This window comes from Sceloporus undulatus, chromosome 8 (genome assembly GCF_019175285.1).
Source record: "Sceloporus undulatus isolate JIND9_A2432 ecotype Alabama chromosome 8, SceUnd_v1.1, whole genome shotgun sequence".
NCBI classification, from domain to species: domain Eukaryota; kingdom Metazoa; phylum Chordata; class Lepidosauria; order Squamata; family Phrynosomatidae; genus Sceloporus; species Sceloporus undulatus.
Genome location: NC_056529.1, coordinates 27800495 through 27816801, shown reverse-complemented (window position 1 = coordinate 27816801; position 16307 = coordinate 27800495). Strand labels below are relative to the sequence as shown.

Here is a 16307-nt window from a genome sequence, read left to right as displayed (position 1 = left end):
TAAGTAAATATGTGTAGAAATGCAGCTTAATACAAACAACTCACATAATCCTTCCCTGTTAATCTTTCTGAAGGTGTTTAGGACTAGGCCTTGAATCCAAGAGGCACCCACTTCACCATGTGGAGCTTGCATTGATAAACCATGTCAGATAATGTTGGATTAATTGACCATAGTAGGCAGCGTGGTGTAATGGTTTGAGTGTTGGACTAGGATTCTGGGAGACCAGGGTTTGAATCAATGCTCAGTCATGGAAATGCACTGGGTGGCCTTGGGCAAACCATGCACTTTCAGCCTCAGAGGAAAGCAATGGCAACCCCACACCCAACAAATCTTGGCAGGAAAACGCTGTGGTAGGATCACATAAAACATCAACACGGACAATGACAAAAAAAAAAAAAAAGCAGATCTGGGTTTCTGTGCTGATGTATATTCTCCTCCTAGGACTTGGCCACCCTTCCTTGCACCAAGGCATGGCTCCTGGTTTCCCACCTACCATGGGGGCAGCTCTGTCTTCTGCATACCAGTTTGCCAGGGATCCTCAGTCCGGCCAGCTTGTTGTGATCCCCAGTGAGCATCTGCCACACTTTGGTGAGTAGCTAAGTAAAAGAGGCAAGGAGTGGGTCTTAATAATGTTTTCCAGGCTGTGTGACATTTCCAGAGGCCAGATCTATCTGTGTCCCTGTTTCTCAAGAATCAGAGATTTCCAGGAAAATGTGTGAAATCTACACTGCCTTCATACACATGAACACATCACTTTTTCTTATGGTGACTCTTTTCCTCTGGATGTGTATATTTTGTTTAAATTAGAGGCGAACACAGTGTAACCCTCCAGATGTACTCCAGTTGCCATCCACCCTAGCAAGAATAGTTGGGGAGTACTGGGAGCTGTAGTCCAACATTGTCTGGCAGTCTGTGATTTGTCCACCTCTTATTTAAATGCATTATGAAAATTAATAAGCAACTTGAATCATGGATAAAGAGGTAATTCCTTAAAGTAACTAAACCTGCTATCCTCTTTCCAGATTTAACTGAACAATGTCTTCATTCCCATAGGTTTCTTAAAGTACTACCTGATGGGGCTGGCATGGAAAGTAAGGGCCAGCATCTTATCTTGCCGTAACTGCATCTCTGTTTACCTTCACATTTAAGGCCTCCTTGCAGAGTATACGAAACTCAACCCAAGAACAATGAAGCCATGAAACAGTTAAACAGGGGTTTTAAAGTAGGTTAAGCATATAACGAAAGCGTATGGACTGATGAGAAGGCCAAAAACTCCTCACCAGTCTTCCACAAACAAAACTTGCTAAAGGTGTACATCCAGTGCTATGTTGTTTCAGTAGCAATATTGTTATGACTCATGATCTGTTTGTTTCTTAATTAATTACAGCGGAGCTGATGGATCGTGCGCCACCTCTCTGGCCTGCTATGTACCCTCCTACAAGGAACTCTCTCCAGCATGCACACCAGCTCCAGCTCTTGTCTCACCAGCAACTAATCCGTCAGCATGAGCTGTACATCCTCCAGCAGCAGGCAGCGCATGCCATGGAGTTGCACAGGAGTGCGCAGTTGGTGGTAGGTTCGAAAGACCTCAGTGAGCCCATCAATTATTGCACTGACTATAAAAGTCTCAGCATTTTCTTAACTACGGCAATAACATTCCAAAACCTAGATTCATGTACATATTCTTTCTGAAATTATATCACTTCATAGACTTTAATCTGGAAGGTGTCGATAGATTCCAGACTTGCTTGTTGAATACTGTCTTTCCTCTTACTGTGATATACCCAGGTTCTGTTTAGTCAAAGTCACATAGGCTCTTTCCAAATGACACAGCTACAGCTAATAAATATTGAATTTAATGTTGAATTTTTAATGTGTTCTTGAATATTACCAAGGGGGAAATGGGATTCAGAGAAAATTGGGAAACCTTAATACATTGTGTTGGAACTCTTGCTGGAGATATATTCGGGATACTCTCAAAATTGGTGAGGGGTGGGAGAATCAAAGGACCCAAATATTTTTAAATATATTTTTCATTTATATAGAAATTGATATCCATGACAAATTCTGACAGCTAGTTTAACATTGTGCTTTTGTATAAGAACAAAACCGAGTATGTGCAAACAAGGAACCATAACTAAATTATTGTCAGCCCAATCTGTAACATGCATACTCAGAAGTAAGCTCTATTGCATACAGTGGAGCTTAGTGTTCTCATTGTTATAAGTGTACAGATCTATGGCCCCTAATGTATTTTAAGTTTTAATTTCCACCTTTTCTTGACAGGAGAGGCTAAAAGCTAATGAACAGCGGGTGGAGATGGAAGAGAAAATGTCCAAACGGAACCTAGACAACACCAAGGCTGGCCTCGCCACCTCCAGTGCAGGGCTCTTGCACCGAAAGCCTCCCATTTTGTCCCCCAGCACATCTACATCCTACAGCAAGGCTGTGAGTCCACCTCTCCTGTCTCCCAGGGCCTCTCCCGTATCTGTACTCAAAGCTGAGGTTATCCAAAAGATGGAGGAACCACCTACGCAGCCGGCCTATTCCTACCCCGCTACTCCCATCTCCCACCCTTCCAGCCCACCCCCTGCTTCTCCACCTCCTGCCCCTGCCATGCCTCCAAAAGAAGAGGAAGAACCAGAAAATGTGGAGAAGAAAGAACTGGAACTGGAGAAGGAGGCCTCCAGTCCATACCAGGCTTTGTTCCCAGGTAAGAGAGCTGTCCAGTGGTGGAGCACCCTTGTGCATTCCCCCCTCCTTTTGTTTCCTTTTTCTTTCCTGCTTCCTTCCTGCTTTCTCTCCTGCCTCCCAACCTCCCACCAAAAGTAGCAATGCTCCCACCTTCTACTGAAGGCTTAAGGACTAAATCAGCATGTCTGGGTTTCTGTGTAATGCAGAGCTGAGGTCTTTTCCAGTTGGGTGGTTCTGCTGTTCTACATTAGGGCTGTAAATCTTTGCACATGCCAGAGCAAATAATTCCAGCCATGTTCTCTCTGCTCTGTGAGAATATAAACATTGCTGCACAACTCTAAAGCAATATTCTTATTTCAGGATTTTGTTCAGGAGAATGTATTGCCATAAAAAACACATGGTTTTCTTCTCAGTGCAGAACACATTTTGGGGAGCAGTAGTTGTGTATCTTGTGCAAAATACACTGATTACTGCATTAATTTTTTAATATACAAAAATACATACAAACTACAGATTTTTTTTTAGCTTCAGGAACCTATGTGTTTATGCAAACTGCATGACTTGTAGGCAGCTTGCCTAAAAATTACACAGTTGTGAAAACATCTGCATTCCTGTGTAGAAAAGCCATATTTTTGCTCAGAAATCAATGTATTTTGCACAGGTTTTCTGCCTCCACATGTGTTTTCTGTACATGTATATTTTTGCACAAATGCATTTCTCCCCAAAATAACTCTCCAATTATGAAGACTTTAATGGTTGGATATTTTCTTTATATTTCTACGCAGCAAGTTAAACATTTTACAGTTTAGAAAATAGTTTGTCAGATCTGCATTAAAATATTGTCCCTTAGCCCACATTTTCTGCATTTATCTAAAAGGATTTTGCCCTCTCAGTCATCTTTTTCAACACCTGTGGAATAAATGCTGTCAAACTAATAGAAAATAATGACCATGCAGCCTATGGATAATGGAAGTTGTAGTCCAACACATCTCAGGATACTTGTTGTGGGAGGCGGCTCTTGACTTTTAATCAATTGATTGATTAATAAGTAATACTTATTAGCTATGATTTTTATTAAATGGATGCTGCTTTCTGTACCCAGTGCTAGTTTCTTGTCTACTGCAATTGGGGAAACAGTTTGGTGGCCATTCAGAGACCTTCTCTAAGGGAAAATGGAACTCCTCCTTTTCATCTTCTATTAATCACATCAGCCACTCTTTCCCTTGTAGAACTTCCATCGGGATATCCATTCCAGTCCCTCCCAGCATCCTTCAGGAGACACTACCCATACCTCCTCCAGCCAACTGCTGCCTCTGATGCAGATGGCCTGGCTCCTGATGTCCCTCTGCCCACCGGAGAGCCTGAGCAGTTGGCCCTTTCTCCAGAGACCAAACCCATCCATCCATCCCCATCCAAAATCATTAAACCCATCCAGACCATGGAGGAAGAGGAGTCTTTGGAAGAGCGGGTGAAGACTGAGGTGGAGATGGATGAAAACCAGGAAAACGGCATCTGCGAGCCAGAGATGGAGGCCTTGAACATGGCAGACTCTGTTGTTCTCCCAGTCCAGGAAGTGAGCAGTTGCACCCTTCTGTTACATCACACTAAAACCCTGCAGTGTGAGGAAGATCATGAGGAAGAAGAGGTTGAGGAGGAGGAGGAGGAGGAGGAAGAAGAAGAAGAGGCAACTCTCCAGGAGTGCCAGCCGACATATCAAGCAATGGCCTGCTCTGTGGAAATGGAGTCCCAAGCGGAAGATGCCAGTGACACTGAATCTTGTCCTGCCCACATTGACTATGATGGGACTTTGTTACGCAGGGACATGGAACAACCTGGGGTGGACCTTATTCCTCAGCCAGAGAGCCCTTGTGTGGCTGCAGAAATGCCTCACATCAGCTCTCCTCAGACAAGGAGAGAATTCGCCAGCACACTCCAGGAAGAGGAGGAGCCGATGTTGGAAATGCCCTGTTATGGGAACGAGGATGCCTCCTGCCAAGTCCCACACCTGGACATCAAACCAGATGACCCTTTGGCCGGCATGAATGTCTTGGCGGCAGCAGCTGAATTGCCTCAGGCCTGTCCCTTGCTGCCAAGCGATGGCATCACGCAGGAGGCAGTGGTCAACCTGGAAGTGTCTTCCAGTCTGTCACCAGAGCACACATTCCTGCAGGGGATCACCTTGTTGAGTGAAATTGCAGAGCTGGAGCTGGAGAAGAGGAGGCAGGAAACTCAAGGTGATTTAGAGACTTGACAGCTATCTTCGCACCTGGGGTGGGGAGGGAGCTCTACATTGGGACCCACTTCTCCATTGGCATGCATTGTGTTGGGCTGCAAAAGCCTTGTCTGATCACTAGAAAAGCTTAGTATTAATTTCATTTATATACAAGGTACCAATGAACAGAGGTACCATTTCCATTTCCATTTCTGAGATGGAGGAAATTGTCACCTTCTGAGACTTGCCTTGCTGGGTCAGGCCAAAGTCTCATCTAGTCCAACGTTTTCTCTGAAAACTGAGGAAGATAGTAGTAGGAAGTGATAATAAGAGTAATGAAGTCAGTGGACAGGACATGTGTATGATGGAGAGTATGGACTGGTCAATCTGTGGTTTTTCTTAATCTCACACAGTTTCTCCTCTTCATCTTTTTCTGTGCTCTAATTTCCACTATCCACTTTAGCTTTTGATTCACGACAAACCCTAGTCTGACTTTATATCAATTGAGATTTGACCAAAAAATATAAACCACAGTTTGTTTGGAAATTGTTTGAAATCAGTTTCTAGTTAGTTCAAACCATGCATTTTCTGGTTTGGATGTAAAAACAGAATACAGTTTGTCACAAATCATGGAGAGTGAGGGAATTTGAACATGTAAGGCAAGGAGGGAAGATGAGGCTTCACCACCCAATTGTGGTTACTACAGTCCAACCCAGCCACTGTGTGTGTTGTGCACAGGTGTCTTAAACATTTCCTTTTACACCTATCTGAGGATTATCCATCCTTCTTGAAATAATGGAAGCTTGCACTATCTTTTAAGCAGGACTGGAAAATTTACCCATTCGCCCAACCCTGGAGAGTCTGTTAGCTGCCAGTACCCAAATGCTGATGGAAGTCCTTTCAACACCCTTTATGGACAGCCTGAAGAACATCCGTCTTCCTCGAGAATTGAATCCCAACAAAAAGTATAGCTGGATGCAAAAGAAAGATGAACCAGTGAGTAGTTAGTGAAGGGGAACAGATTCTGAGGGATTCATGTACAGTTTCAGGGAGGACACTGAAAGGCATCAGATCCCATCTGATCTTGGAAGCTGAGCAGGCTAGTACTTGAATGGGAAACTGCCAATGAATAGCAGGTGCAGCTGGACCCTGGTCTTAAATAGTTTTAGCAGATGGGTAGTTGGGTTTGTTAGGCAGGAGTATATATTTGTGCAGTTCAAAAAGTATGTATGCATTCATTTCTTGCTTTAGCTGAGGCTCGTACTCATTCTACTGAGTACAGCCCTGGATACTTGTCTCCCAAGTCCTGCTTTGATGGCACCACTTTCTTTGACCTCAGGTCCTTCATGTGGTCCTGGGTTGGGTCTGAAGGTACACAATGCTGAAAAGTTAGGAAGCCCTGGTTCTGGTTGGGGTGTTGATGGGAACCAGACATAAGCGTCCCTGAGTTCCATAGAGGAAAGATGAGATTTAATTATGAAAAGTAAAACTAGTGATGCCCAAGATAAAACCTGGGAACTAATACTTGCAGAACAGATGCTCTTATGCTAGGCCCTGACCTGGTCTCCCATCCATAAGTTCATATTGGGGATGCTATTCTTTGTCATTATATATCATTTAGGGCTTTTAAAAGTTAACACCAGTGCTTTTAAACTGAGCACAGAAACAAAATGTGGACCATTGTATCTAGTGCAGGCTTGGTGTAATATATACTGATTATTTTGTTCTTGTTCGTGATTCAGTTTTGAACCACACTTTGAGTTTAATGGTGAGCTGTTGACTACGACATGAGCTGTACTATGAGTTGCGCTATCACCTTCTCTTTCCCCTGAACCCACTCTAAATTCATGTTGTCTTCCTGCTTTCAGATGTACTCCATAAAATCAGGTGTTGAGAACATGGATGCAATGGAGCTGGATTACAGGATGAGGTTGGCTGAGCTGCAGAGGAGGTACAAGGAAAAGCAGAGAGAGTTGGTGAAGCTGCAGCGACGGAGAGACTCTGAGTAAGTGACTTGGAGACCTTCTGGTAACTTCTGGCCGCCACTGTCGTCTTTAGACTCACACCTTTGGGGCCTTCCTTGTCCCTTTCTCAGTTCATCAGTGTTCTTGAATCAAGCTTGGCAGAAACGTTGTGAATAGAGTTGGCAATTTGGTGGCTCATAAAACGTGACCTGTGCTAGCCATGTTTTGGTTTTGTAGGCACTCCATTAGCAGTGGCCTTCCTGGAGGATTTGGATTTGAGTAGGTCAGTTGAGTGTTTTGTTGATGGGTCAGGGCTCTTTTGAGTTATTTTTCGTTTCTTCTAATTTCTTTTAAATTGCTTTTATTTCCCCCCTCCCCACTACTTTTCCTTCCCCTTTTTGTTTTTGTAAAATTACGTTCTAGTTGCTTTTGGTTAACAGTCAAGCGTTATGGTTTTTTCAAAGGGAAAAGCATGACGAGAAAAGTAGAAGCTTGGCAAGACGAGGCCCAGGAAGGCCCAGGAAGAGGAAGCATGGATCGAGTGCTCTGTCGCCTCCTAAGGAGAGAGGGAAGAGTGACTGCAGGAGTGGAAAGTAAGAGTTGGACTGTGGGGTGAAGAAGGGCACAGCAGGGGTTCGGCCCTGGATGGGTTACATGCACATGCACATGCCCACACACATTCTCTCTTTCTTTCTCTCCTTCTCTCTGGCTCTTTGCTTAGTGGCAAATGGTCAGTTCCTTGAATCTGGAACAAGAACGGTGGAAGCGTGAGGCAGGTTGTGTGGTGCCCAGAGTACAGCTCACATCAGTGGGGTGGGATAGGTGCCATGGCATGGAGAGGGAATAAGATGGGAGCATTGGTAGCATTGGTGAAACAGAGCAGAATATAAAACAGTTTGCTTGTTTGAGGAGGCAGTCTTGATCCAGGAGATAGCTACTGGCTACTAGACATTGTTGTCACTTTTTTTAAAAAAAGGAAACCCCAAGTCTGCTTTGAATCTATGTCAGATATGTTTTGGTCCTGCTGTGTCTGTCTGCAGTCCTTGCTCTTTTACCTTCCATTCTGTTTTCATGCCATTGTAGTTGAAACTAGAACTTGTTTCCTAGAACATTGCAGGATTGTTCTGTTTTTGTTGTTTCATTCCCTTCCCTTTCCTGCAGCTTTTTACAAAAGCAAGGCTTAAGCAAGTTCTGTTTGACAGGATATTGTAGACCAGGTCATTCTTGCTGTCTTGAACCCACCCTTCCTTTGACACAACTAGTCTTTAGGCTCAGCAGAGTTGCCAAGGTCTTAAAGGGCAATTGGGTGCCTACCCCCTGGTGTTTTTCTGTTTGTCTTTGTCTCTTTCTTACCTTCTGTGTATACAGAGCTTTGTCCCTCCTTTGTGCCTTCTGTGTTTGAATTGCTTTGCTAGTTTTACAAACGTAGGAAAATCTTTGGCATTTGTGTATGTGTTTTTTCTTCTTCATGTACCTAGGAAATACAGTGGAAAACCTGAAGAAGCAATACTCTCCATTTAGAGCATTTGGAATTTGTGCTTTCTCCACTAATACTGACTTTCATCATCCAGATTCTGTAGTTATTGTACAAATCCCATCCTTTGGATTTTAAGTTACTGTAGCAGAATGACTTTTAAACGTAGTATATTATGTTTTATCCTTTCCCCTATGGCTAATATGTTCTTAACTGTTGTAGTTTAGTGCTTTTAAATGGAACTGTTTATGTAAAGCTTTTAAAACTTTGGTATCGAATAGATGGAATATACTATCAGTCAATTAATCAATCAGTCTCTTTTCATCTGGTTTCCAGACTAAGCAAGTCCTTACTCCTCTCTGAAGACTCAGAGACTGGTGAAGGTACAAGGAAGAGGCACAGGGGCATTCTCCTTGAGGATGAAGAAGAGATGGAGTGCAGGAAGGCGAAAAGCAGGAACCGCAGTTGGGATGAACAAGATGTCTTGGCAAACTTCTCCAGTGAGGTTGGTACTTCTGTGCAATTGAGTGCATCCCTGACTGGCTGTATTGACACTTTTTGTGTGTGTCTTCTGGTTTTAACAGAAGCATATTGTTAAAATAGTACAACCTTTTTATTTTGAAGCCAGACTCAGAGCTGGTACCTTTCTGTTCACTCTGACTCTATCCAAAATTGCTTCCAGTTCCATGACTCAGGGATGCTGACTACACAGCTCTGCTAAATAGCCTGAAGGATTTAGGTGATCCCACCTGATCTTGGAAGCTAAGCAGAGTCAGGTCTGGTTGGTACTTGGATGTGGGACTACCAAGGAATACCAGGTGCTGTGGACTAGATTTCAGAGAGAAAGGCAATGGCAAACCAACTCCTGAGTAGTTTTTACCTAAGAAATTCATGGGGTTGCCATAAGTCAACACACAACATGATGCCGGTGATATTTGCTATGTATTCACCTGTGCCCATTCGATTTCCTCCTTCTGCAGTTAAAGATTAAGAAGAAGAAGCTGGCATCAGATCAGGAGCAACTGGTGAGCAAGCTTGACAAAGCCCTGTCTCTCACCAGACACAAGTTGAAATCCCCTTTTAAGTTTGCAGACAGTTCTGCAGGCAGGCATAAAAACGGCGGATGTTACAGCAGTAGATACCTCTCACCCCACGAAGTCTTCCTTGGCAAGGATGAAAGGAAGCGCTTGGCCAAAACTATGAGCTTCTCGCTGAAAGCTTCCAAAGAAGGTAAAAATAAAATGGCTGCCAAAATGAAGAAGATGGAAATGGGGCTAAGAGTCAAGGGTCACCTGAAGGTTTCCAGTTCACCAGCAATATCTGAAGTTAGCAGCTATTCCTACAGTAAGCAATTTTTATTTTTTGGTTCCCCTATGTTTTTGGGTTTCTGGTTGACTTTTTTAGAAGTAAAGAGTTATCGGAGTGGAATTGCAGTCAGGGGTAGTAGCAGTGGAGTGGACATTATACTGAGTGTATACCAATAACCATCTTCCCTCACATCTATGCCTGATGGATGATAAAGTAGTTCTTGCATTTTTTCCACAACAGTCATTTAGCTAAGAGAGAGGAGGAGGAAAGTGTGTTCTCTCTGACTTTGGTCTTTTGATTGTTTTTCTCACCAGGAGGAGGCAGCGTTATGCCAAGTCTTGAGTATTTGCCCAACTAGTTTTCAGGATTACCTGCAACTTGATGATTTAATCTGGGACCTTATACATAAAAAGCATGTGCTCTATACTACTGTGTTGTAAGCCACCTCGATCGTGCAGGAGAGGAGGGGTAAAAAGAAAATTTCTATTCTATTCTATTCCTATGGGTCTCAGCTCCTGAGTCCCTAGAGGTTGCGCTACATTTCCCAGCGGCATCGAACTCCACAAGAAAGGAGTAGGATAGCCAGGTTTTCAAAGCAAGACTTTTCTCCCCTGTAGTATATCCTTTAGTAAATGTTTATACTCCCTGAGTGATGCAGGCAGATGTGCAGCTCTGAGATGGGCAAACTGTACAATCATTGTTCATCTATATGTATATATATATATAAATAATAACTACGTTGACTGCAGATACAGACTCTGAGGAAGACGATGAATCCCTGAAGGATGGGTGGCCTTCTCGTTCCCCGACCAGCTCCAGAATGAGACCCCCCAGCCTCTACAGTGTAGTGGCCCCAAAGAGCTGCAGAATCACTGGAGGCCTCAAAGCAACCAAAAAGGGCCTCTCCGCCACCAGAACTCTCAAATCTAAACTGGCTGCGACCAGGAAGCAGCCGTTCTGTTTGCTGCCCAGAGAGGCCGAAGCCGGATCGTCGTTCAGTGATTCTTCGGAGGACTCGTTCGATCAAGGTTACTAGATTATAACACAAAAACAAAACAAAACTCTTCTGTGTTTTGAGTGAGTGATGAGAGAGCATGGGATTTGGGTGGGATGGTGCGGTGGCCATCCGTCTTGGATGGTGCAGTGATCAGCAATCTTGGATTACTGTCTCCTTGGCTGTATGGCCTGATTTATCAGGATTCTTTTTATACAACAATGTTCTGCCTTTGTTGCTATTATTTTATGATCAATGGGCTCTTCCAAGAGCTGGAGGTTTAGTCTTCACCGTACCCCCCTTACACACAGACGCAAACACTTTCTGATTTCCCCCTCTTTAAAAACCCTTCATCTCTTGTCGCCATCATTGTTGTTATACGTGGCTTTTTCGTTTTTTCCCTTCCCCTCTTCCTTTTTCCCAATTTCATTTTGGCCTGTGTTAGAGGTTTGGGAGGAAGCTTTGTAAATTAGTATATTTGTTGCGTGGGAGTGCCCCCTTGATGTTTGTACTGCAATTTGGTACCAAGCTTTTTATTAAAAATATCCAGTTTGTTTTTAACTAAACCGGTCTGCCTTGTCTCTCTTGCTGTGTCTCTCAGTAGGTGGTTTAGCTTGCTGCTTCACTCCATCCCGCTATCCCTCATCACTCCTAAAGAATTGCAGGGGAAGGGGGGATGAAATTAACAAAATTGGGGATGTCCTCTCTATTATTCAAATATCCCTGGTTTGCCGTTTTCTCAGGGGCTTTGTTTTTCCAGGAAGAAAAGCAAATCTGCATGTTGACCTCTCCTTTCTTTTGCATTAAATGCAGCTTGTTAAGCTGTGCTTAGGTTATTCCTCAGTGGCTTGTGGTTCTTATTTTTAAAAAGAGATGCACTTTGCAAATGAAACGAAACTTTGCAAATGACTACGTGTGGCCATTTTTGCTTCTAAAAATGACTTTGTTTTCTAAAACGAACACCGCTTTTGTCCCGTTTTAGATGCCCTAGGGTTGTTCAATCACATTTTTGCTCTTGACAACCAGATACATAATTTATTGTTAATTTCTAAAGTCTCCCCCGCTCCAAGGATTTCTTTTTTCTTCTACCCCTTCACAAGTTATGGGAAAATATATATTCCAAACATTATGTGTTGTTGAGCGAACTCCAAAAAGGTATGTTCCTGGGAGAGGGGGAGGAATCGGTGGGAGGAAGGGAGGAATATTTTAACCTTTTTTTTCCTATCTTATTTCTATCGATATCTAAATTTGAGTTTCGTTTTAAGGGATATTTGCGTAATAGCATTTCTGATGGCTTTCCCTGATTTACTAAAACCATTAATAACTTCAGCTTTTCTAGCGTGCTCACTCTCTCCTTGCAGCTGCTTGGCCAATCCCTTCACCCCTGACCCTTACTCATGATGCTTTGAGTGTCTATATCGGTCCCTTGCGTTTGCTCTCGCGCGCCACTAAAGAAGCAAAGCGATTGGCTTGGAGTAGGGCAGACACTGCTCAGCGAAAGGTCCCTAAGCATGAACCTGAACCTTATTATGTAGGTAGGCAAAAAATACCTTTTTCTTTATATCCTCTTTAAATCTCGGTAGTTTTGCAGTCTCCACCCGACTTCCCCTGTCCAATAACAATAGCAACGCTGAAACTGTGGGATTTTTTATTTTTCGGCAGGGTGGGCATTCTTCTAATCACAATGGATTTCTTTTGCCATAAAATTCAAAGCCTATTTCTGGAGTCCAAAGCATGATACGCACATGGCAAAAAATTTGAAGTTTCCTTGTTTTTGTGAAACAAAACCCAAATGGTTAACCGGAATTTGGACTGGTCAATTTAAGCCAGATGTGGAGGACCCAATAGCTGCCTATAGTCTGCCTGCACTTAGCCAGCTTTGTGTGCTGTAGTTTTGCTGCTTGGCACCATGATGAAAATATGTTGTGTTTGCTATAATATATATAAACCTTTTATATATATATATATTTAACAATACAATATTAATCTTAAATGTGCATTGCTCTCCCTTTTCTCCCCTCATCCCTTGCCCACGCTTTCTCCAGTCATCTTGTTGCATTTATGTGGTTACTTAACAAATGTCTTGTCTGTTGTTTAACCAAACTGTTGTTTGCTTTATTTATTTTCGCTGCTCATTGAGGGGAGGGGAGTGCTTTGGAAAGTTTTGGTACTCAATTGACAATACCACAAGAAAACTTGTCCTTAAATATATGCATCAACAGGGGGCAACTTGTACCACACACGATTCTTAATATACTGTCTGGTATTTCTTTCTCTAAAACTAATAACTTCATAGTCCTCATGGTTCAGGGGTAGGAGACAAGCTGATTTGCTTAACAGAGAAAGAGCTTTTGTTTAGATGTTTTTTTATGGCTATAATAATGAAAAACTGTTTGTATTATTTATGGAGTTGTTTTTGTTGTTACAGTTTTATGATGGTCTTTAGGAGCTTTGAGGTTTAGACAGAAAGCAAGCTAGAAATAAAATCAGATGTGCAGAACTTTCCCATTATCCAGAACTGAAAATATGGAAGCCTACCACCACACATTTAGTCTTTTAAATACCAAATGAGTAAATAAATCACTGTGAACCTTTCCTACAAATCCAAAAGCACTTTCTACAAAATGACCCTCTACATATTCATATGTTGGAATCTTACTAAAATTACTTAGCGCTCTAAAGGTTTATCACTCACAATTCTCTGAGCTGTTATGAAGACTATTTTGCTCACTAAGAAGGTGTAGTTGTCTTATAAGTAGGGGTCACACTATTGATAGCATTGATAACGAAATGTTGTTGGATTTCCATTTTGGCAGTTATGGTTCGGTTTAGCTACTGTGCTGATGACTGAATGCAAGGGCCAATTTGTCATTTGGAAATGAGATGATGGTTTGCCAGATGGGTTGGTTAAAGAAATAAAAAAGCCAGGGTAACCCTTGTTCATAAGCCTGAATATTAAGTGACCCAGCATGGTGTAGTGGTTTGAGTGTTAGACTGTGACTCCGGAGACTTGGATCTTCTGCAGGCATAACATGTATGTTAGCCACTTAATAGTGATCCCTTAGTAATCCACAAAACAGATTTTCTGAAGTGGACCTCTGTGATTTAGGGGTGATTGGTAGACGTAATATGCCCCATTTCTGTTGTTTACCCTATGGCATGCTTTCCAGATTTTTAAGCATCAGAAACTCACACCTATTATATCTTTCATTTTGACAGAAAGCATCCCAGGGATTAGTCTACTGGAGATAGCTGTGCCAGATCTTCTCTTGCCACTCGGGTTGTTAGGTTTGGTATGGGATGGGGCTCTTCTAACTTGAATCCTGTACAGATCATGAAGCTTGATGACATACTCTAAAGCTCCATCAGGCTGGGCAAAAGTATCTCTCTTCCCTTCCTTTATAAACTCTTAACTTTCCATTGCTGCCAGCTCTTACCCCCTTGAAGGAGAGCAGTGGGAAGAGGCACAAAGGAGCACCCAGCTTTCTGTTCTTGCTGCTGGCATCTCTATGTCCACCCCACAAATCTTGACTGGCAAGGTAATAGCTATATGAGGACAGAACAGCTGCAGCTGAAAGTTGGCCTTTAGAAAGAGAAAGGTACTTTTGCCCAGTTAGACAGCCTTTTACGGTACCTAGTCCTGCTCCATGATATGTTCAGGAGCAGGAGCAGATCTGACCCAACAACCCTTTCTGCTGCCAACCAGTATAGTGAGGTTTGTGATGAATTTTCAAAGTTGACATCACAAGTTGAGCAGGGACCAATGGCAGCTGGAGAAGAGATAGCGGTCTTGGCAGCTGAACCAGCCCTAAAACTTAGTTTTCAGTGGAAGCCACAACTCGTCAATTGTCAGACGGTGAGACAATAGTATTTCCAAACCTATTCAGAAAATGGCGGGTTATAGACCGCTGCTTTGAGACGGTCTCCTGCCGGCGCCATTTGCTCCGCGAGGGAGTCGCAGCAGCCACACCGCGCGGCTCCCGTGCGGAGCAAAAAAGAAGCTCCATTTTGGAGCTTTTTGCGGTGCCTCTATGACGTCGCGAGGCGCCTGGGGCGGACTCGCGACGTCATAGACGCCGCGTGACGTCCGGGCGCACAGCGTCCGATATGTAAAGATGGCGCCCGTATGAACAGGGCGCTGCCATCTTGTATGTATTCTATACGTACTAGGGTTAGAGGATGCCGAAGCACCGCCCCTTCCTAACCCTAGTACGTATAGAATACGTACTAAATGGCGGTGTGTAACCCGCCAATGTGACGACTAGAAGATTTACAAACGCTAGAGATGCAGGCTGTTTCACTGTGTTGCATAAGCTTCAAGAGGGTCCTTTCATTAACGTGTGCATCATTTATTGAAGTCCATAGATATAGGCTAACAATTCTTACTTCCTTTACCCACCCCTTGTTCAGCTTGCTTCTAAATCTCAGCTGCATTAAATGAGGAATGGCAGAGTCCTAAATTATAATTAGTGGTGGATAATTTAGTAGGAAAGGCAGCAAGGGCAGATGTTGTGCTGTGTAGGGTAATCCATCTTTGCTATTAAGAAGTCTGTGTCTGAGCTTTTCACATCCCCTTTACCTTCCAGCAAAAGTGGTGGAGGGAGTCTGTTGTTTCCTGAAGCCTTGCATACTGGAAATGTTACTGAGGTCCTTTTCTAATTTGAGAAATGCTCACTAGGCTTTGCTCCAAGACCTTCAGACCTGCCGTCACCGCTATCATGAGCTAAGAATGTGTGCTCTCTTTTTAAAGGAAAGGGGAAATTTTCAAATTCTGAGGACAGGAGCAGAATTCTCCAACTTTTCTTCATTTTTGTATAGAAAGGGAATATTTATAAATGTAGCTCTGGATAAAACAACTTTTGCTTTGAATGATTCATTCGCCCTTGCTTAGTGTGGGAAGAAAGCAGGAGCTGGGAATTTGAGACATTTATAGTTTGTGCTGTGCAGACAGAAACACCAACAGTTAACATCTGTAGGTTATTTTCCCCAAGGATAAGTGCCATTTCTCTGTCTTGTTGGTATATTTTGAGCAGAGTAGTGTTTAAGCCCAGAGGGAGGGAAGGCTATTTCAGAACTGACATCCTTCTCTTAGCTAACTTTCAGTTACTCTCAAAGGTGCTACAAGATCCCTTTGCACACTGATTCTCTTAACTTGTAAGTCTTTGCAGATCTTTCCTCTTTGCGCAGAAGTTCTCTTCTCGTGAGATCTCTCTACTCTTTCAAGGAGGTCAAAAATAAACAATTCAGTCAAGAAAGGAATGGAATAATGAACCTTGGTTGCAATCCTGTATGGTTCAGTGCAGCATCGTTGGTCTGCATGTGGACCTACCGTAGGCTGAGCCCCAGTTCACTGAACAGCCTTGGAAACCGTCCGCATGGACATGTCCTGCTTTGTGGGGAGCAGGCAGGATCACAGAAGAGGTCTGGCTATGTCCCTGTAGTCATATGCAAAATCATGACACCAGTACTGAGATTCACTGGGGTCCTCTGCTGATGTACTCATTTTGCATCTAGTTACCAATACTTCTATGATCCTTTGGCTACTATGGAGGGACAAAGAGATTGCCAATCCTTACAGCACACAAGAAAGGATATACATATCTGTAAGGGAAACTTATGCATGCTCATGTCTCTAACAGATGCTAGCCATAGTATTGGGTG

The 16307-nt window shown here is 43.1% G+C and overlaps 1 protein-coding gene across 1 annotated transcript in view; it reads left to right on the top strand.

The window, feature by feature from the left end:
- TNRC18 (trinucleotide repeat containing 18) overlaps positions 1-16307 on the top strand; it is a 46721-nt gene that overhangs the window by 11956 nt on the left and 18458 nt on the right. The window contains exons 6-15 of the mRNA XM_042437820.1: positions 442-588; positions 1388-1572; positions 2287-2713; positions 3924-4928; positions 5730-5902; positions 6775-6911; positions 7335-7463; positions 8681-8849; positions 9325-9688; positions 10402-10680. Coding sequence (XP_042293754.1) covers positions 442-588; positions 1388-1572; positions 2287-2713; positions 3924-4928; positions 5730-5902; positions 6775-6911; positions 7335-7463; positions 8681-8849; positions 9325-9688; positions 10402-10680 — 3015 coding nt within the window. The remainder of the gene's footprint in view (positions 1-441; positions 589-1387; positions 1573-2286; positions 2714-3923; positions 4929-5729; positions 5903-6774; positions 6912-7334; positions 7464-8680; positions 8850-9324; positions 9689-10401; positions 10681-16307) is intronic.